The sequence below is a fragment of the Lepisma saccharinum genome, chromosome 1, assembly GCF_977018435.1.
Source record: "Lepisma saccharinum chromosome 1, izLepSacc3.1, whole genome shotgun sequence".
Lineage (NCBI taxonomy): Eukaryota > Metazoa > Arthropoda > Insecta > Zygentoma > Lepismatidae > Lepisma > Lepisma saccharinum.
Window position 1 is genome coordinate 161,994,463 of NC_139229.1, and position 23,099 is coordinate 162,017,561.

Sequence of the window (23,099 nt, forward strand, 5' to 3'; positions counted from 1 at the left end):
TTTCTGGGTTGTAATGCTATCATTAACTTTCAACAGAATTTTTACAACCCAGAAATGACAATGGCTGTATGCAGCATTATGTTACTCTGGTAGAAAAGTAGTTATAGTATATCCTAATTTACCTTCAATCAAATCAACAAATTATGCTGATGCATAATTATGATTATGATGATTTTTTTTTTAATTGTACAGGAGGCCCCACGTTCATGTGATGAATGTGGCAGAGCATTTATTCGTCAGGACTGCTTGCTGCGGCACATGAGAAGCAAACACAGAGACATGCTGGAGGAAATCTTGGCTGAGGCAGAAAAGAAGAAGCTGCAACAACAGCTGCTGGCTGCCACAGCTACCCCCAGTGAGAGTCAAACTGCCATGGCAGAGGGAGCATTGGCAGACTCCGTGAAAGAGTTGCTTTCTCTGTTAGTTGACGAAGCAACTCTCAAAGCATTTGGGTGGCCAGATGCACCGGTGGACAAGTTGCTGGAGGCTGTCATCAAGAGATGTGGGCATCAGCCTGTCAGTACTGACGATTATTGCTACACCGACAGGCTTCGTGAGAATGCGAAACTTCTTTTCACTGTTGTTATTGATGACTCTGCAGTGAAAACACTGCTGAACAACCAAACAGTGGACGAAGTCATACTTCATGTGCTGCGACTTGCAAAGTCCTGAAGTGTATATTGAATGTACCATAATAATCTACAATTATAGTAGAGTGCCCTCTTTGTAGAGTAATACTTTTTTATTTTCTAGTATCAGAATATACAAGTGCTTTTATTTCATGATATAATATTATAGCAATAATATAATGGATTTTCATGTGCAGACATCTGCATCCATTCTGCAATTAGAACATACATGATGTCTGTTGTGATATTTATCTCCATTAATGAATATAATATTGAGTGACAATAGGAAAGAGATTTGATTTTTTTATTGATGTATTGTGCACATTAATTTGTTGTCATGTTTATGTATGAAAATGAACTTAAGTTAAAGAAAATAAAGTGAATAAATTTAGTTTATTTATTGTTTCATACACACAGCATAATTTAATTATAGTAATTAATTAATTGGCAACAATTTCTGTAATGTTATTTCATATTTTTTTGTTGAAATCTGAGATATCTAAAATATCTTTCTTTGCGAAAAATTTTTTTTTCAATAGTAATTTTTTAAATATTATTTCATTCGTGAAATACACAACATTTTCGTGAACCTATCTTTTGTAGATTTCCTCTTAATGCTTCCTTGTTATTTTTGAGAATCAAGTATTACATTCAGTAACATAATTAATTTATTGGCAATAATTTCTGTAATATTATTTCATAATTGTTTTGTTGAAATATGAGATATCTAAAATTAGCTTTGTGTACGTGAAAATAAAGTCTTTTTAATACAAATTGAAATAATATTTGATTGTTGAAATAAACATCACATTTTCATGAATAGAACCTATCTTCTTGGAATTCCTCTTAATGTTTCCACGTTATTTTTTAGAATCAAGTCTTACATTCAGTAACATTATCATTCTGATACATAAAGAACAGACATTTGTCTGTTTTGTTGCATTTTCTGTATGAAATGCATGCATGCTTTAGTCATTAATCCTCATTTAAATTATTTTATTTTAAAATGTGGATTATGAAATCTCATATATTATCATTTCAGTAATTAAGTATTCTTCATGAATTACACATTTTCAAAGAAATGTTGGTGAAGAAAACTTTTTGGTTTTCCAGATGATTTGTGAATTTGACATTACCATCATATATTTATTTATACTTCACATATATATTGATGAGGGAGACTGAGCAAACGTTAGAATCCATGCTAACACACCGCCTCTCAACACAGTACACTGACCCAATCATGCAACCTTAACCTTGCACTTGCTTCTTGTGCTTTGGTTTGCCATTGGATTTCTACAGGGTGGCACACTTCCCTCCTTGCTCTGTGTTCTGCTTTCATCAGCACATCTGCATCATTTGCCTCTGATATCAATGTTCGATTCTCTCGCAGTTTGCTCCTGTATCTTTCAGTGTTTACATTCGACGACATCTTCCTCTGAATTTGTTGAGATTACATAATTACTTTTTTGTTTCTTAGGTATGCAAGCTGGTTGGTTTTCTCTGTTCAATGGCAGCGAGGATATTTCTGGTATTTCCTCACGGCTGTAGTGTGCTTCTTGACTGCTGCTTCTGTATGGCAAATCCCTCTTTGATACGTTTGAGCAATTTTCTTTCCATGTTACATGTTTGGTATATGTGTGAGGTTTTCTAAGAGTGTTTGCTTCGTTTTCATTGGTGTATTTCTTTTGGTGGGTTTTCGTATTTAAGTTTTCCGATTCCTCAGACCTATGTAAGTTGCTTGGGGGACTTCCTGGCAGGCTCAAATCACCAGAAGCTGAAGATTGTGCTGCAAGGAATGTTTCGGAACAGGAAAACTCTTGAGAATAAACCTAGCAGTGTTGTGGTCCAGACCGATCCCTGTGCATGCTCTATTCTATCAATGTGAATGAATCTGCAGGGGACACAGATGAGTTTGTCGTCTTAGAGTTGAGCACTCCCAGGAAGGAGGAATGTCGGTGCTAGGTATTGGTTGCACGATTGGGTCAGCATACTGTGTGGAGAGGCGATGTATTAGCATGAATACTAACATATATTTAAGTATTATGCTATTATCTGGTATTGTGTAAAACAGCAATAATGAAATAATATGTGTGCATTCATGTTATTTCTACCAGGAACATTGTTTATTTCCTGTTAACAGAAACAAAATGTTTGTTCTATGTAAGATTTAAAAGTTATATTTTTGTATTCCTTCACAAATGCATGTATTTGAGAAACAAATCTTATGAAACTAATTTTATTTGAGAGACTGTAAGTAATAAAAAAGGGACAATTTCAATTGTCAATGCAGTTCATAATAAAAGCTTTGTATGTATTTTATTTACTTTTATTTTTTCAAAATGCTTTGTTTTATTTCGTTTTCCAAAATATGTTCCATTCCTGAAATAACGGGAAGAAAATAATCATTATTATTACACCTTTTTTGTTGTTTCCTTGTAAACATGATTGATGTGCACATGTTGAGAAGCTGTACAGTGATGAATACATCTTCGGCAGCGGCGGCTGCTTAATACGTGCTATAGCACGTTGCTAAATTTGTTAAAATGAAAAGAAGAAAAAAGCAAATCTCACAGATGCAAGAAGTTTCATGAATCTCCAAAGTGACATGGAACTTCTCATGTTAAGAGCCTCAACATTTAACAGCGACGCCACGTATTTCCCTCGTGCTGTTGGGGCTATAAGGAATACCTCACCTTGCTAGAATCTCAACAGCACGTTTTCGCCCCTTTTTCATCCCTCCGCGCATGAATACTGTACACCCCCACTCCTCTATTCGTACGGGGGATAGCGTCTCGGCTCGAGTAAAATCGTCTGCTAGCGTGCTACAGACAGACTCGGCACGGTAAGTGTGCCATCTCAGGATAAGAAGAAAGTCTACGACAACCTATTGCCTCTGTCAGAACAACGTTTATTAATGTCACTTTCAAACGTTCTCTCGTTATAAGTGTAGACTTATGCAATGTTTGTAACATGTCGTATACATTAGCAGCACCTGCAAAAAGTTGGAACGCGAATTAACAATACCCTTTAGCCTTTTATCTATTTCAGTGGTAAGTTGTAAAGATTGCAACTCTGAAACTGTAGTCCGTGCCTTTTTTGCTTCCGAAAGTGGATTCTGCTATGTAATTATGTTTAGGAAATTTTAATTTTATATTTTATCTAAATTACCTGTTTTTAAATGCTAGAAATATATTTCCTTATGCTTATGTAGCACTTCAATCGTCCAGAAATAAACTTGCAGAGTACAATTTTTTTCCCCGGCTTCCAGACCCAAAAATTTTCCGCGCGGTTCATTGTGTTAAAATCGCGTGGCGCGTGAAGTCGTGGTCATTGTTGTTAGTAAGGATTAGCTTGTTGTTGTTGTTGTTGTTAGTAAGGATTAGCTTGTTGTTGTTGTTAGAAATGAAAGTGAGTGTGTGTTATAACGATGAATTCGGTGGATTCTTTGTTGCAGCGACCTTTCTCTTCAAGAACACTTGAAGAAAAGTTGGAAATAAAAGTGCTAGGACGGCCGTTGCCAGATTTGGATCTATCGCAAAATGCAAAGGGAGGTAAGAACGCTACATATAAAAGGCGATTTGATAGAAAACTGTACGATAGTGAACCATGGCTTTGTGGGTGTCAAATTCGAAATGCATTATTCTGTTTTCCTTGCATACTTTTTGGAAGTAATGATTCGTGGTCTAAAGGAGGGGTAAAAGATCTAGGACCTTTAAGTGAATATATGAGAAAGCACAGTGAAAGCAAAAAGCACATGAATAATGAGTTAAATTTTGTCTCTCTCGGAACTCAACATAGCAACGCAGTTAAGCAGCGCTTATCTAGAATCGCTTCAAAAGCATAATGAAAGAGTTGAAAAAAATCGCTACGTCTTGTCAAAAATCATAGACTGCATGAAGTTCTGTGGAGCTTTTGAGTTGGCCCTGCGTGGCCACGATGAAACAGATTCCTCCGCAAACCCTGGGGTATTTTTGGGGCTCGTTGATTTTGTCAGCAGTTTAGACAACGCTGTTAAAGAACATCTCGACAACAGCACTGTATTTAAAGGCACCTCGAAAACCATCCAAAATGAATTATTAGACTGTATGCTTGAGGTGTGCCAGGAGAAAATTGTAAAAGAAATGTCGGAAGTAAAATTTGTGGCATTGATGTGTGATGAAACCACGGACGTATCCGATCAGTTGCAGTTGGTTCTCGTATACAGGTACGAACTTAAGGGGGTTGTACACGAAAGATTCTGGAGCTTCCTTAATCCGGACGGACAGGACGCAGAGGCAATTTCCCGTTGCATCATGAAAGAAATGAACAGTTTATTTGGTGAGCAACCGGATAAAATAATTGCCCAAACATTTGATGGAGCTTCGGTGATGAGAGGAGAGAAAAATGGAGTTCATTCTCGCATCAAAGAACACTTTCCACTTGCTCATTACATTCACTGTTATATGCACCAATTGAATTTAATAATGGAGCGAGCTGCTTCCCAAAATCAATCAGCTAGGGTGTTTTTTTTTTGCAGCTTGTCAGCATTTCCAACGTTCTTTTCACGCTCCCCTCAGCGACTCTTGTCATTGGAAACCGAGGTTGCACGTCGTATTCCTCCTGGCTCAAGAACACGGTGGAATTTTAAGTCGCGTACGATAAATGTTGTGTACGAATATCAAGAAGAACTTGCAAACTGTTTGCATGACTTGGAAAATTCAGCGTCATTCACAACCATTCAAGAAGCGCGAGGCTTGCGTCACAGTCTGGAGGATCGCAAATTTGTATTCTGGCTTTCGTTCTTTCTCAGAATTATGCCGCATGTCGATATACTGTACAATCAATTGCAAGCAAGGCAGACCGACACAGTAAAAGTAAAAAATGCCACTGCTGCTTTCAAGAGCGCCATCCAAAAGGTACGAGATAATGTAGACTCCTTACCTAGAGAATCGGAAACCACCCAAGCAAATAAGCGACGGCATCGTGAATCAGATCTGACATCAGATGCAAAAGAAGTGTGCGATCGCATCACCACCGAAGCTTCACACAGATTTGAATTCTCAAATCATTTGGATTCTGCGCAATTGCTTAACTCTTCAAGATTCCCGGAATACATGAATGACTTTCCAGAACGCGAATTGGACATAGCAGTCCGAAGTTATCCAGTCCTTAACAAAAGGAAGTTGCATACTGAACTCTCCGTACTGTACGAACGAGATGACTTCCGTTCTGTAGAAGGATCCATCCCTCTTTTGAACGTGATTCTAAAGAATAATTTGGAAAATACATTTTCCCAAATTACCATTTTACTAAGAATTGTAGCCACAACGCCGATGACAACTGCCGAACCTGAACGATGCTTCTCTTCCCTGAAAAGAATCGAGACTTTTCTAAGAAATACAATGGCCCAGGACCGCTTGACTGCCCTTGCTATGCTATCAATTGAGAAGAGGCTGGTGACAAATATGAGTGACTTCAACGCTGAGGGGATAGAAAAATTTTGCTCAAAGAAGAACAGAAGAATGGAATTAACCTTCAGGCGATAGGTGAGTAAATGCATGGAAGCTTTCTTATTTTATTTTCTTTGTTGATGAGTAAAACAAAACCTTTTTCACTGTCAATTCTGCACTTCGTATGTGTGTACTCTTTTGCGACGCTTTGCTATCTATTTTGTTTAATCACGGCGATTAGGATGAGAGATGATATGATGAAATTAATGAAGGGGCATTCACAAATAATACCCATACCCGGGCCGAGATTCCAACCCGGAACTTCGATGGCGAGATCGAAAGTCGACCACTTAACTTTCGCGGCCACAGAGCCAGCAACCTTAGTTCCTACATTTGAATTGTCTCTTGTTTTTATCAGTGAATGTAGGAAATGCACTTGCACCACTCGTGGTCACAGAATAAGCAAACAAAATGCCATGCCTCGCCCAGGATTCAAAGATCTATGACTTTGTACCACTTCCTGTAACCAAGATTAGCTGATAAACACAATTGCACGAAACAATATTTCATTGATAAAAGCCCATAGGTGCTTCAAATTGCTATCAACAAGGAAGAATAAGTTATGGAAATTCAAGTGGAGACCCAAAAATGGGGATCTCTTTCAGTATTAGTATATCCAGTCTCCCACCTAGACAATGTGAGCTCTCTCATGAAAATCATCAGCAAGTATACCGTATCAATTTCAATAAAAGTTTAACACTAGTAATGTTTATGTACATAGCACTTTATCTTCAGATTTACACTAATTAGTCAAGATGGAACAATGCAAAATTTGTGCCATCACTAATAGTGCCATTGTAAAATTACTATGTTCCCTGGAAACAAGGATATCTAAATTACCTCAGTATGTAACCAGGTCATTGTCGTCTAGTAGATTTGCAGATGGACATTTTTCTGCAGCTGACGTTAGTGAAGAGAGGCCATTTCCGTTACCCTGAAGAGGTAACAAGAAGAGAGGACATTGAGAGTCCAGTGCAAGGGAAGAGTGAGAAAGACTTGGGGTAAAGAGTGCTGTTAAATGGCCATGTTACCTATCAGGTCTGGCAGAACTGGCTAGTGCTGTCACATTCGATTGACAGAAATTAGCTAAATCATGCATAACGTGGGGATACTATGTTTCTGAAGCAACTAGATTTGTGAAGGTATAACTTGTCATGCTGGGATCATAGAATGGTCTCAAACACTGATCCTGAGTTCTATTATGACACAAAGGTGTCCACTCACATGTGATAAGAGCAAACTTCAATGCAATATTCTGTACTTGCACTGGATGTGAGCGGTTCTTAATTCATATTTCCAATACACAATTAACCTGGAGGAGTACAAATGAGACAAATGAACCAAAATATAAATTATGTTTACTTGTACACACAGGTGCCAGATAGTACTTTATCCACAAAGCCAAGGTTGGATTTAACCTTCTAGCGTGACGCATTTTTTACGTCATTTAGTATCATTCATTATGAGCAAGAATTTTTATAATAAAAACGTAAATGTTTTTGGATCTACATTTATTTATATCATATCTGAGGTTAATATAAATGAAACATTGAAATACAAGTTAGAATGCTGAAAAAAAGAAAAAAAAACAGTACGTCACTTATTACATATTTATAGCGCACCACGCTTTTCATCAGCAGGCGTGTGTCGTACTTTTTACGACGGATATTCCTGCTGAAAACCTAAATGTTACAAGTCTATATACAAACACTTTACATTCCAAGTTCAAGAGGGACCGAGTCGAGTAAAAATTCTCTACGTCATTTGAAAAATTATTGGCAGTATATGGCAATATCCTATGTACACACTCCCGCCTCCCCCTTCCATCACCGCATACATACACACAAACACACACACTATATCTCATATAAACTTAGTAAACTAAACCAAATAATAAGAAATTACTTTCACATTTTCGGATATGTCCGTCCCCTCAAAACATCCTGGAAACAAGCCTAGCTACCAAAGTAGGTCAAGTCGCGATTAGCCTTTCTGTGCATAAAGCGGACTCAAAAACAAAATCAAAATCAATCAATCTATTCAATTCGAGAAACTTGAAGGATACGCTGAATTTCGCTAACATCTACGTTTTGTCGACTCATTTTCAACAACGACCTGACGAAATATTCACAGAACAGGAGCAGGCGCACAGCGCAAACTTTATGACTGTGTTCTGATCTGAAATAAACAACAATTGACAGAGTATAACATATGGATTAGTAACAATGACTGCTAATATGCAACACAAAATACCTCTTTGAGGAATACATAAAAAGCATAGGTCGACGAATTCAAAGGAAACACAAGAAAATTAAAGAAAATTACTTTTGGCGTAAATTTTGCGCAGCCGCGCCCGCTCGAAGGTTAATGGCAACTGATACTGGGTTGGTAATACAAGGCAGAGTCAAAAAAGTAACCTTACTATAGTAATAATAAATCAATGTAGTAGACAGTTGAACATCATGTATAAATAACATATATTTTCTCTTGTATTGAACGTACTAGCGCATGTGGTCTGATGGAAAATTTGACATCGGGGACCCACAGGAGCAGCAGACTGTTATATGTTTTTTGGGTAGAGAGAGTGCAAAACCAACAGACATTCATCAGAGCATGAAACGGCAGTATGGGGATTCCTGTGTGTTGCTTCAACAGGTTTACAAATGTCAAAGTTTAAAAGTGAAGTGTCATCTCTGACTGATGCAGCTCATTCCAGTTGACTGCACTGACTACATCAGACACTATTGCTTCAGTGGATCAAATCATACGAGAAAATCGATGGGCAACAATTGATGATGTATACGTATGTACAATTGAACATGTCATAGTTCTGTGCACCATTCATTCACGACGTGCTGCAGTATCACAAAATCTCCACTAGATTGGTACCAAAACAACTCACCCCTGAACTGAAGGAACTTCATGTGGATGTCTGTGAAACACTACTACGACATTATGAAGCCGAAGGAGATGGTTTCTTAAAGTGTATATAGTCACTGGTGACAAGTGCTCAGTCCATTACTTCCAGCCAGAGACCAAGCGAGCCAGCAAGAATGGATGCATTCATCATTGCTGAAACAAGAGAAGTTCCATATTGCTGTGTCTGCCAGCAAAGTCTTTGGGGGGACTAAAGGTCCAATCCTGGGTCATTACACGTGTAGGGGACACAATGTTAATAGCCGAACATATTGCGATCTGCTTGAGAACCACTTGAAACCTGCAATCAGGTCAAAATCTTGCTGTTTCCTCAGTTCTGATGTGCTCTTGCAGCAAGATAACATAAAGACACACACAGCTCATGCAGCAGCTCAAAAATTTACAGAACTTTTTTTTTGGAGTGTCTACCACATCCTGCATATTCACCGAGTGATTATTGTGTGTTCGACCCCCTTCAGGAGGCACTAGGTGGCAGGAAATTCTGCACTGATGACGAAGTGAAAGAGGTGGTGCACAAGTGGTTATGCATTCAGTTAGATTTTTTTTCCTCGTGGAATCTCTGCATTAGTCTTTTAGATGACAAGCAGGGGCGTGCCAGAAAACTTTGACTGGGTGGAAATGAGCCAAATACTGATAACTTAGGGTGGGCAGATATAAAATGCATAATTTTCACTAACACTTATTCTCTCGCCCTATCCTGCATTCCTTTCTTTTGCCTTTTCTCTTTGCTGTTGAATGTCTTATTTATCTTTTTCCACCATTTTCCTCTGCTTGTATTACCCCCCCCCCTCTTTCTCTCTCTCTCTCTCCCTCATGCTTTCACACATGCGTGCACATGGGTAATCTGTTTGCCAAATCTTCTGATTAAATTTCCCTCTATCCACTCCAATCTAGGAAAGACTAGGAAGTGACTCCATGTCATCACCTGCTTGGCTATCATTCCTATCTTCCCTGTGTCAATCTTGATATAACCTTCCTTATTTCTCTCATTGAAGTGTTCCTTCCCGTCATTATATCTTCCCTGCCCATGCCTTTCAACTGCTCACTGTGTACTTCGGTTTGTAAGTGGATATTTTGTCCTATCCCTTTCAATTGAGAAGGAATTTAACATAGACTATACTTAATTAGCTGATTGAAGTAGATTAGATTAATTGATTTGATTGGTTTGCTTTATTTGACTTCGGTTTTCTTCCACTTTTGGCTAATCGCGAAGGTGAGGATGAATTGTGATAAGATGAAAGGACAGTCAAAAACACACATGGACAGATCACAAAACAAGGTCCACAAAGGAAGGCTGGTCCTCGTGGTGGAGTGGTTAGCACATCGTGCTACTATGCTAGGGCTCCCAGGTTCGAATCCCATCCTGGGCATGAATGTTTGTGAATGTCCATTCCTCAATTTCATCATATCATCCATCACTCATCCCCGTCTTCGCAAATTAGCCAAAAGTGGCACAAAAACGAAGTCAAATAAAGCAGATCAATCAATCAAAGGTCCACAGAGGATTATACCAGATGTGAGTACAGACGCCAGTCTCTCGTTAGTCTGCAAAATACAGTCACAGACTGTAACGTGGAAGAAAGGTTGACATTTAGGTGACATTAGAGTATATTGCTTAATTTATGCGACAATTATGAAAAATATGGAACAAATTCTTTACAAATGGAAGAGAGAGACCAAAAGGCTACAAGAAGTAATTTGTATGTGTGAAACTAGCGCCGTCCCTTGGAAAGGAACAAGGTCTAATGCTTCATGGAGTGAAGCAACCTAGAAGCAAAAACCAATTGAAATGTAATTTTAGCATTTTAGATTCGGAAAGCAAGTTATGCCAAAATTCGACATTTACAGTTGGTAAAGTTTCAACTGCCCACCTTTATTTGCTACTACTGACGTGCTTTCCAAAATGAAATAACGTGTTTTTCATGTGATACAATGTCGTATACCCCATATATTAAACATACAAGGATGATTACAGAAAGTATGATAATCCCCGACAATAGTGAAGAAATAAATACTTTTTGTTTTTTTTTCCATAATTCAAATGAATGATTTTGAATATACAATTTTAATAATATTATGAGTTTTTAACTGAAAAGAGCAGTGCTTCCTCGTTGAGGCTTAACAAATGATTCTTTTACTTGACTCTTAGGATTGTTTCAAATTGATGGTGTATGAATCTTTGTATTTAATTAATGCCTGTTAGAAAAGTTTTTAAATTAATTCTGCATTAAACTTTCCTCGCATAAAACCGTGATTTTTCACACAAAATAAAACTAAAAATTGCAAAAATAAAGGAATATGTGCAAAATGAACATCAAAAAGTCAGTTTCATCACTTGCTTAATAATCATGACCTGACTGACGCAGGAAAAAGAAATGCTCGATGTGGTTCAATAGAAATATGCCTGGAGATTGAGAAAGCAAACACGTTTAAGCAAGTTAGGTAAAAAAATAATTAAATTTGATCATTGTACCTACTGTATGGGGCAATTCTTCTCCTGTTCACACCTTATCTTCAAACAAATGGAGTTTCTCTTCTTCATAATGCTTTGGAATTCATGGAAACAGTTCAGTTACTGACAATTGCCACACGAGCGAAATAAGTCACCCATTACCCAAAATGCTAGGTGAAAGAAGCTTAGTCATGAATCTTTCTTTTGCATACCATATGGAAGTAATGTGAATATGTTTTTATTTATTTGTTTCGTTTTTCTAGATATTCTTCCTGTGTGTTTTGTACTCCCACCTCGGGAAAAGTGCACTTTGGCTGTAGATAGATATTGCAATACATACTTGTAGTCACAGAAATGTTATCTCGATCACAAGTCTTATGCTTCAAGTTTTAAATATGAAATATAATTAATTATAAATAATAGGTATTATCCCTCGCCATATTCTTATTCGGTAAACTAATGTAAATCCAAAGGCAGTGAAACTTTGTACAGGATGATATTGTGAGCCTTTCTCGTATCAACAATATTCGTAAGAAAAATATGCATGGAGTCAAGACAAGAATATATTTTTATTGAATCATTCGTATTTTTCTAAATACTTACTAATATTTCTTGAATATTTTTGGATGGGTGCTTGCCCACCTGTCGTGCCATCCCTAATAACAAGGTTATTCCTTGCTGCAATTCATGATTTGGACAAAGTTTACTCCAAAAACTAAATTGGCAACAACAGTACATACAGCTGAACTTCCCTTCCAGTTAAGCTTTCTGCCATGCAATTGTAGAAGTGTATGCGGTCACCTAGCTGACAGTCGCTGGAAGTGCAGAATTCTGTTGTCTGTTACTGCTACATTCTGTTCTCGTATGTATCTCACTCACAAAGTCTGGGACTGCCAGGCTGATATATGACCGCACAAATGGGAAACTTGCCCAAGAACTGTGGAGTTCTTCTCCCCTTTTCACTTCAGTTGCATAAAACAAAGATCTTCCCCTTTTCACTTCAATTACAAAAAACAAAGATGAAGAGCTGAAAACAGGGCTTGGCCATTAGACATTGGATTTTCGCAGTCTCTCATGAATGGCAGTTCTTTCTAGGATTGTAGGAGTCATAAAAAAAGATAATAGAATTAACATAAATCTAGATCCAGCATTTCTGGGTGGAGATTTCTAATAGCCATAATTGTCATAATAATGACCGGCAACACTTTTCAAAATCTCAAGTCATGCCACTAGGCATAGGAATAAGGATATTAAATTAGGCACCTGGAATGTTCTGAGCCTTTACCAGCCTGGGGCATTTCAGCGTACAGTTAATGAGATAGTTAAGTATAAATTAGACGTAGTAGCTGTCCAGGAAGTTAGGTGGCCAGGAGAAGGTGATTGTAAAACTAAAAATTAAACTTTTTTCTATGGTGGCACTGAAAATCATAATTTCAGAACAGGATTCTTCATAAATAATAGAATTATCTCGGCTCTTCAAACAGTAGAATTTATTAATGATAGGATATCATATGTAGTTTTACAAGGTAGGTGGTGTAAAATTATTTTAATAAACATGCATGCACCAACGGCAGATAAAATGATTTTTATGCAGAGTTACGACAGGTCTTTGATAAATTTCCCCAGTATGATATGAAAATTCTGTTAGGTGACTGTAATGCAAAGATTGGTAAAGAAGAGACTTTTAAACCCATGATTGGTAAGGAGAGTCTTCATGAAGTAATGGCAATGGAATAAGATTAATTAGTTTTGCGACTTCAAAGAATTTAATTGTGAAAAGTACCACTTTTAAACATCAAGATATTCATAAATATACCTGGTCTTCTCCAGATGGTAGAACTCATAATCAGTTAGATCATATTCTCATTGATAAAAGAAGGCATACTAGTATAATTGACGTTCGTTCACATACAGGTGCTGACTGTGCCAGTGACCATTATTTAGTAATTACTAAATTAAGAGAAAGAATCTCAGTGATAAATCATAAGCAACAGAATCTGTTCTAAAATTTAATACAGAAAAAATTGCTGATGAAAGAATTAAGAAAGATTACCAAATTAAACTTTCAAATATATTCGATGTTTTGCAGGATTTAAATGATGATGAAAATATAAATGAAACAGATGTAAATAAGAATTGGGAGCTCATACGTAATGCAATAGACTCAGCAGCTAAAGAAAGTATAGGATATCATAAACCAAGAAAAAGTAAGCCGTGGTTTGATAATGAATGTCATAATCTAATAGAAATAAGAAACATATTGTGATGTGCGTAATACTCACAGCTAATTAAGAGAAACATTAAAAATATCAAAGATCAATTACATGTGTGAGTACGAAATGTCGATCAAAACAACGTTTCAGAGGTCATGACTGCCTCCTTCTTGAGGTTAATACGTATTCCTAGACACCTGACATGGTGTTACGTTAAAATAGTGTTAATTGAGGATACAGGTAAAAGGTGATGGTAAAAATCACTTATGGAAAAAAAAACCTGCATTGTAGCTGTAACTTTCACACTAATAAAACTCAAATCTAAAACTGTGCGTTTCCTATTCTAAAAACACTTAAAAGAAACGTCCTAAGCGACTGTTAGAAGCCACCTGGCCAGTGCTTGGGAGAAGCGATTGCTTTTAGAATAGGAAACGGGCAGGTTTTAGATTTGAGTTTTATTAGTGTGAAGGTTACAGCTACAATGCGTTTTTTTTTTTCCATAAGTATTTTTTACCATAACCTTTTACCTGTATCCTCAATTAACACTTTTTAACTTGACATCATGTCAGGTGCCTAGGAATACGTATTAACCTGAAGAAGGAGGCAGTCATAACCTCTGAACCATTGTTTTGATCGACATTTCATACTCACACACGTAAGTAATTGATCTTGAATCTTTTTAATGTTTCTCTTAATTAGAAATAAGAAATCAGGCTAGACTTGGTTAAATAACTCTGATGATACAAATCTAAGCAATTATAATAGAATAAAGCGAGAAGTTAACCGCACATTTAGAAGTAAAAAAAGAGATTACTTACTTGAAAAGCTAAATTAATGAAATTGAAACAAACGGCAAAAACAAAAATATCAGATTTATATAAAGGTGTAAATGAACTTAGAAAGGGGTGACAAACTAAAGTAAACTTGATAAAAGATAAAAATGGTGATTTTTTGGCTGATCCAAGCGATATTTTAAATAGATGGAAGAACTACTTTAATGACCTGTTAAATGTTCATGTAGGAGATAAATCAGAAGTAAATGAAGTACACACAGCAGAACCCAACTTGACTGAAGTTAAAGATGCTATTAAAAGGCTAAAGAATAACAAAGCTCCTGGCATTGATTTAATACCAGCTGAGTTAATTAAATATGGTGCGAATTTGTTAATATGTCAAATTCATAAATTAATTTGTTTAATATGGAATAAAGAAGAAATTCCTCAACAATGGAAAGAATCCATAATTGTTCCTGTGTTTAAAAAAGGTGATAAAATGAACTGCAATAATTACCATGGAATTTCTCTACTCTCAACAACATATAAAATATCGTACAAAGTCTAAGTATTTGAGGGATCTTTACTACAGGCTATGACAGCCTGTGGCGACTCACTTGGCTAAGCGACAGGAACGCAAAGGGTATGGGGTGACATCCCCGATAAATTATGAACCTCTCACAACATGCAAAGGGGGCTTGCCCCTGTAAAATAAGAACAACTTAAACTTTAGAGTTTAACACTTCGATGGTTGACTGGTCTGGCAATGTTCAGTGTTGACTTGTGGCTTTTTTGGGGTGTAGGAAGAAGTTATGGTAAACTGAGGAAGGTTTGAAAAATTGTGTACGAAATTGGTTCAGCATAGAACATGAAACGGTTTTCAAAAATTCTTTGCTTACCCCCAACCTTCTACAGATTTCCTGCCATAAAATTTCCTCACGAACAAAATCTGGCAGGATAAGGAAAATATAGAGGGTGGATCGTGGCCTGCTTGTAAATAGTTTGTCGCTGTGTAGGCATACTCCCTTTTATTTCTGCTGCTGAAGTAAAAATAAGATTTGGACCTAATTTTAGTTTTTATTTCCTGAAAATATATTTCTTTGAATTAGATTTCTCTCTCCCAGCCACTCGCATTTGCAGATTATGCTATATTTTACCATTATGCCAAAAGCAGTGTGCCAGGTGCCAACAAACATCAAACTGTGCTGTTTAGTACCATTTTGCTGGGATTGGCATCACTGATTGAGGAAACCCTAGATGCTTCCTCGCTGGATGCTTTTAATTTGCAACCTTCCCCTCGCCCATTTGTTTGTAGTGATACCAGTGAGGTTCCTCAGTTAGGCAGTAAAGCCTATGTCCATCGTTTTTGGGCTGCAGCTGGAGCGAGCGACAGCAGTCAACTCTTGACAGTAGCTAACCTAGTCAATTGTACGTACACTGACCTCATAATTTTATAACGTGCATTATTATGAAACTCCTAAAATGTAGAGAACTGGAAGCAAGTATAAATGAACTGTAGGAAGTTCCTCACTTCCTACATGGAAGAATCAATAGCCCCTGGCAGGGTTATGAGAATGTAAGAATGGGGGATAAAGGAATGTTCGTTACCTCTGGATTCCTGTAGCTTGAAGATCTTGTTGGATCTGTAGATCCAAAAGTGAAGAGTGACGACACGGTCCCTGAAATAAAACTACGCTATCACACCACTGTCCGCAGGAACGCTTTACGTAACAATCAATACTCAGCCCATAACTTGGGGATACAAAAACTGTTCTCGCAATAGATTTCTAATAACAACTGGGGAGAGAAATATTCTCTCGAACAATTTATGTGAAATTCGAACTTTCATCGTTCAAACCATTGACTCGAGTGCTTATTTCCCCTGAGGGTTCCGGTACAATTCACATCAGCGGATTTTTCAAGATCTGCTGAAGGTTGCCGGTGTTGTGTGCTTGAAGGAAGCTCTTTTCCAGCATTTCACCAGGACCCATTTTATGAAGTGGATTAGCTTATTAATTTATGATGCCCGGGGGCCTAGGTTCGAGTCGTGCCTGCAGCGTGATATGTTATCTAACATTTTTTTTAACAAGACTAACCCCATATGCTAATGAAATTATAGGTGATTATCAATGTGGATTTAAATGTAACAGTTCAACTACGTAACAGATCAAATCTTTCACATCAGACAGACACTTGAGAAAAAGTGGGAATATAATCAGCTATTCATTGATTTCAAAAAATCATATGATTCGGTCAAAAGACACAAATTATGTAATATATTAGTCAAGTTTGTAATACCTAAGAAGCTTGTTAATACGATAAAAGTATGCACCAGTGAAACAGAAAGTAAAATTTGTGTGGGTATTAATGTGTCTGACAAATTTACAATTCATAATGGGTTAAACAAGGAGATGCATTATCTCCATTGTTCTTTAATTTTGCCTTAGAATATGCTGTTAGAAGGTGAAAGAAACCAATGAAGGATTAAAATTAAACGGCGTGACTCAGTTGTTAGCATATGCAGATGATGTAGACTTACTGGAGGATGATGTAAATACAATTAAGAATAATGCTACAATATTTTTCAAAGCAGCTAAAAAATAGGTATGGAAGTTGGCAAAGAGAAAACTAAATATATGCTTACAGGCCGAAACCGAGTGTTAGGTAATAATCAAAATCTAATTATTGATAACAACTCGTTTGAACCAGTTTCCAAATTCAAGTACTTAGGAGTAATACTAACAAATAAAAATGATATTAAAGAGGAAATAAAAAGCAGGCTTAATTCAGGAAATGCATGTTACTTTTCTCTTCATAAACTTTTGTCTTCTCGTTTAATATCTAAGAAACTAAAAGTTAAAATACACAAAACCGTAATTTTGCCTGTAGTGTAATATGCATGCCACTGGGCAGCAAGTTCATTTTCTTTCATATCATATTATCTGAATGACCAGAATTCCCTGTGCACATTATCCCAAGCACCTGACAAACGAAGAGAAACATTCAGCAGATGGCGTTATTTCTCCACGCATGAGTATCCTTAAGGCTGTGCAGCTAAATCACAAACTGAGGTCTTGAGTGCATGGAGCATCCAAGCAGATTGCACTCACCCAGACATAATGCAAATACAGATTATTTTCCATACAACACTGATAGACATGCCCCATGTGTAGAGGATATCAAGGCCTTGTGTTGTATGTCCTCTACGTGCTATAAAAATTTGTTGGTGTTACATGATGACATTCTTATGATTGATTGATGCTCACATCAGGATTGGTTGATATAGTATTAGTATTGGTTGCTATAGGTACAGGGTGAGGCAGAGAGGACAAACGTTTTTGGAATGTCTATTACTCAGCCCCATGGGGAGGGACAGATGTCCGGCAGGTACCATTCGGTTCGTGGGATCCAAGCATTTTTTTTTTTTCGTGAAGTCATAGCACCGTGGACGATAGAGCACAGCGTTCTTAACTACGACAGTTTCTGGAAGAATAACGAGTCGGTCACAGCAGTTCAGCGTGAGTTTCGTCGCCGATTTAACATCCATCGAAATCGGGCTGTTCCTACTCGTAACATGATCTTACGTTGGATTCATGCACTTCGTACACACGGTACATTAATAAATAAAAGACCGGTGGGGGCTTCACGAACAGTACGTACTCCAAAAAATGTGAAACGTGTCAGACAAGCTTTGCTGCACAGTTTGGGTCACTCTGCTCAGAAGCATGCTTCTGAACTTGGCATAGATAATTGTTCGGTACGGTGTATTTTGCATGAAGACCTGAATTTTTACCCCTACAAATTGGTTGTTGTGCAAAAGTAGAGACCAGAGGACTATGCACAACGGCTGAACTTCGCTCGCCAGATGGAAGCAATTTTTGAGGAAAATGACAACTTGGTTTTGTTAATGAGTGATGAAGCTCATTTTTATCTCAATAGTATGGTGAATCAACAGAATTGTCGTTATTGGGCTCTTGAAAATCCGAGAGAACTGCACGAAAGACCGCTGCACAGTCCAAAAGTGACAGTTTGGTGTGCTATTGGAAATGCAAGCATCATTGGTCCTTACTTTTTTGAAGACCATAATGGGAATGCTGTTACTGTGAACTCACAGCGTTACATCGAGATGATAAAACAACTTCTTTGTGCCTAAATTATGATGAAAACGTATTCCTATCTGGCATGTGTGGTTTCAGCAGGATGGGGCGATGGCCCACACAGCCAGAGCATCAATGGACATTCTTTGGCATATTTTTGGTGAGCCCCTCATTTCCAGGTTTGCTGACATTTCTTGGCTTCCTCGGTCCCCTGATTTATCCATGTGTGATTATTTCTTGTGGGGACACCTCAAGGCACGTGTATACGGGCATAAGCCCCATACATTGGACGATTTAAAGGCAGCTAGCTATCCACGTGGAAGTCGCCCAAATCGACAACGCAGTGTTGGAAAGAGTGGAGACCAACTTCCAAGGATATCTTCAGAAATGCCTAAATGAAAACGGACACCACTTGACAGATGTTCTTTTTCACACTTGATGTTGTCAAATGCTAATGCAATAATATGAACACTTTGCTGTTAATAAAAAAAAAATTAAGCGACAATTAACAATTTTGTGATTTCTTCAAAAACGTTCGTCCTCTCGGCCTGACCTTGTACATCAATCTATAAGTAACCATTAATTCAGTCCAAAATTCTGCCATATTCTTATTTTTTTTGAAAGGTATAATTCATATGCACTGGTTTCCAAAAATCATTTTAAACAAGTGTTCTTAAGTTACCAGTCAGGTTACGGCAGCGTTAGCATCCAACATTTCAAGCACATTCACATATATGGTGACCTGCATTTACCTCCCATAATATATAGTTGGAATTTAGCCAGTGACGGTCAAAAACACATGAGAACATCTGGGTAACCCACAATGTAATGGATGAACTTTCACCTGCGTTTTTCTCGGTTTCATACTTTTGTGGGTTATCAAATTTTACTCCCTAGCCAGTGATTTAATCTGATGTTTCGTCTATTCTGTTGTACGTTGATTCTAAGATAGGTGAATTTGGATTGTAAATTTTCCTGGTCGAAAATGGTCACTGCCCTGCAGGCTAGTGTGTTCAGAATGGCGAGACATGCATTATGATGGAAACTATGGGCTGTAGGTACAGGTCAGTGTGCGGGGGTTTTCTATACACACAATGTCAGTGTGTGCCATCCAGTTTGTGGTGAATTATGATGTTCAGGAATGGGAGGAAGCCATCATCTTCTATCTCTATGGTAAACCTGATACTTGATGGGGGGTTGTTGAGGAATTCCAGAAAGCTGTGACGCCTGTAGTTCATGTGGCCAAATGACAAATGTGTCATTCAAATATTTATAAAAGCAGGGTGATGAGTGTGGGGCATCCTTCAGTTCTTCGTGTTCCGTGTAGAAGTTCACAATGACCAGTGAGAGTGGTGAACCCACTGGCAACTTCATTGCTTTGTTCATAATATATCCCATTCTAGAGGAAATATGTGGAAATGAGGATATGGCAGAAGTGATCAACTATGACTGGTAGAAAATGACTTCCCAGAAGTTCCCATGTATCATTCACCGGGACTCTGGTGAACAGGGAAACCATGTCAAAGCTGACAAGAATGTCGTTAAGAAAAATCTTGAGTTTCTTCAGTTCCTGGATGAATTTAACTGAGTTCTTTGCATGATGTTCACATTGTCCACCTACAGGCTGAAGCAGGAATGCGAGATATTTGGCAAGACGGTAGGTTGGACTAACTGTTGGTTGGTTGTTTAGTTGATTTAGTGTTTTAAGTCCACTTTATGCACAGTAATGCTAATCAGGACTGGTACTACAGTTTAAAGTGGGATCCGAACCACAATGACACTCCACTGGGTATTGAACCCAGGACCCCTTGATTACAAGGCCACGATGCTCTACCAATGTGCCATTGGGGAGGCCTTTGGACTAACTGTAACAGTGACAATTGGTCTCAGGAAAGGTGGGTGGGGGGGATGGGGTGACCCATGTGTATTTTTGGCAGGTCATACAATTTTGGAGGCTGGCTGGCATGGACTCTTAGGGGTTTGAGAATATTTTCAATTAAACTGGACTTCTTGACAGGTTGTTGGTTTTCTGATCCATCAATGTGGTTCTCTGTATGTGTGGTCACTCAGAAGTTCTGTGATCTTCTCCTGGTAGGCTAGCGTAAGTAATAACACTGTTGCATACCCTTTACGTGCTGCTAGAATTGTGACATCTGGATCTGACTGGATTGATTACATGGTTGTTCGTTATTGCTCTGGTAGCTTACATAAGACACAAAACTATTCTGAATATCTAGACAACAGCAAAAGCAAACCCTACAAAGATTCGCGTGAATACTCTAAAAGGAATTCTAAGCATATGTACAATACTAAGCATCGTAATTTTTCAGATTTTGGAATATCACATGGTTTTTGAAAGGAGTGCAAATTTCGAAAATTGCTTCATTGGCATTGGTCGAAGGTCCACCTAGGCCATAACAAAACCCCACAAGAAAAGTTGAGCACAGCAAGGCCCGTTGATGGTGGTGACCACATCATGAACTGTGATCCTCTCCCAATCCATCCTGCATGGATGTGGTCATCTAAGAAACGTCAACTTCCTTGGCAACATCTTGTTGGATGAATGTTTCTTCTGGAAGTTGAGGCCTCTAACATGTCCATGTAACCAAAAAATAAGAGACGATAAATTTGTCCTTCATGACTCCAAATTTGGGAGTGTCTTGTGCACAACATGTGGAATTTCTGATTGCAAGATTTGACACTTATGTATGTTTACTCATCTGGAATGTTGGCTTGTTGGAAAAGCACACCCACACACCCTGTTGAGGAATCAATTTTATCCAGCATTTCCACCCAGGGGCGGCCGCTCATAAGGACGATACGGACGCCGCACTGCCGTGTGTAATCACAAGTGAACAAACATTACTTTAACATTTATATATTATATTTTACATTGTCTGAATTACAAATATTCCGTTGCTTATAGATCGTTGGTTAGTCGGTTCTGTGTTCATTCTTCCGCGACAATTGCGAAGTTTGCAGGCCACCGTGCGGGGGAATACGGAACTTCGAGAGAAATCTGGCAGGGCGGCGTCCTCCCACCTTACGAGACGTAGAGCATTTTCAGGCGCTGCCGCGAGGGGTAAGAGGCGAGGGAACTGGCTGAATAACACGTGCGGGATCTGTGGCTGGGAATGGGCTGGGAGGACGGAGGGTTTGTCGTCCGAAACCAACCCCCTAGGCGAAACTGGCCCTCTCTCCGGAGAACGGTAAACAATGAAGAGTTGCCAGAAACAATGAAGTTAACGTAAGAAAGAAAATTACCAACCGTCGAAAGAAATCATTCTGTATTCCATAGAGCAATAAATAATGCAATTTCCAATGAGGAAAGAAAATATCGGTAACTGAAAAAGTAGACAGGTGCTTGATATTTGTTATTTACCGTCGCTTTCTGCTACTTTTCGGTAATCACGACAATGAGGATAAGTGATAATTAAATGATGGAAGGGCACTCGCAAAGAACACCCATGTCCAGGCCGGGATTCGAACCTAGGATCCATGGCTTTTTATAGCCACGGAAGTCTGCTACAGCTTCGTGTTACTCACAAAATTAGATTTAATTACATGTTTTGATTAGCACGTTTTGAAAAAACCTTGATAGTGTGACAAAGTTTCACAATTTCTTTTCAAGCCGACTGTTAAATAAATTAGAAACTAGTCATCTAAACTCACCAAGAGCCGCTACAGGAACCTGTGTACTACAAATTTCTGAAAAATTGGCAAAATTGTCTGGCAACCCCGAGGCAATAAAATGACTGCATGGGAAGACAATAGCATTGACACTTGTTGCAAAGAGAATACTTGATTCTCTTTGTTTGTTGTTTCTTCGTTTTCCATGGAAAAGTGAAGCTTTTTCGGTAGTGTGCTGTAGTTGTGCGTTTGTTGCGATGAGCTATGTGGAGAACTTGTTGATGCGAAGTTTTTCTCCCAGAAGTCTAGATGAATAAAATAAACATAAAAAACCTAGGCCAGCCTAGACCGAATTTGAATCTAGAACAAGCATGTCTGAAGAAGATTTCTGGTGAACAAGCATGTCTGAAGAAGATTTCTGGTAAGTTTGAAGTTTTTACTGTAGAGCTTGAGCTTCTGGTAACGCAGATATCACCTTTCCAGTGAGATATTTACTTTGCTGCCCTATTTCATATATCAATTAGTCATGTTGGACAGGAAACGTTTTTTGTGTAACATTTTTACTAGAAATTTTCACGTTCAATGCACGTAAATATTCGTCATTGTGCTTATCAATTTTCCCCTCTGTTACGTTAAAAAACAAACAACTAAATCTGTTAGAACTCTATTTCTTCTTCCATCTTTCGTAATTTTCGCATTACTGTTAAATAATTATTAATTTATCATAATATGTGCAAACGTGCAAAGCATGATATTCGGTAAAGACGAATATATCAATTTCTTATCATGTTGGCTGTTATATACGAAATTAATCAATTAAACTCACAAGTAGAGCAAATTTATGAGCTGTCGCCCCTCCACTTTGGTTCACCACGA

At 38.0% G+C, this 23,099-nt stretch overlaps 2 protein-coding genes across 2 annotated transcripts in view; both read left to right on the forward strand.

The window, feature by feature from the left end:
• LOC146003301 (uncharacterized) overlaps positions 1 to 2,946 on the forward strand; it is a 33,287-nt gene extending 30,341 nt beyond the window's left edge. Inside the window, exon 14 of the mRNA XM_083141555.1 lies at positions 193 to 2,946. Coding sequence (XP_082997681.1) covers positions 193 to 672 — 480 coding nt within the window. The 3' untranslated portion in view covers positions 673 to 2,946. The remainder of the gene's footprint in view (positions 1 to 192) is intronic.
• Positions 2,947 to 4,525: 1,579 nt separating this feature from the next.
• LOC145986775 (zinc finger MYM-type protein 1-like) lies at positions 4,526 to 6,157 on the forward strand. Its single transcript, XM_083121181.1, has one exon. It carries the CDS (start codon positions 4,526 to 4,528, stop codon positions 6,155 to 6,157), a length of 1,632 nt encoding a protein of 543 aa, XP_082977307.1.
• The last annotated feature ends 16,942 nt before the right edge of the window (positions 6,158 to 23,099 follow it).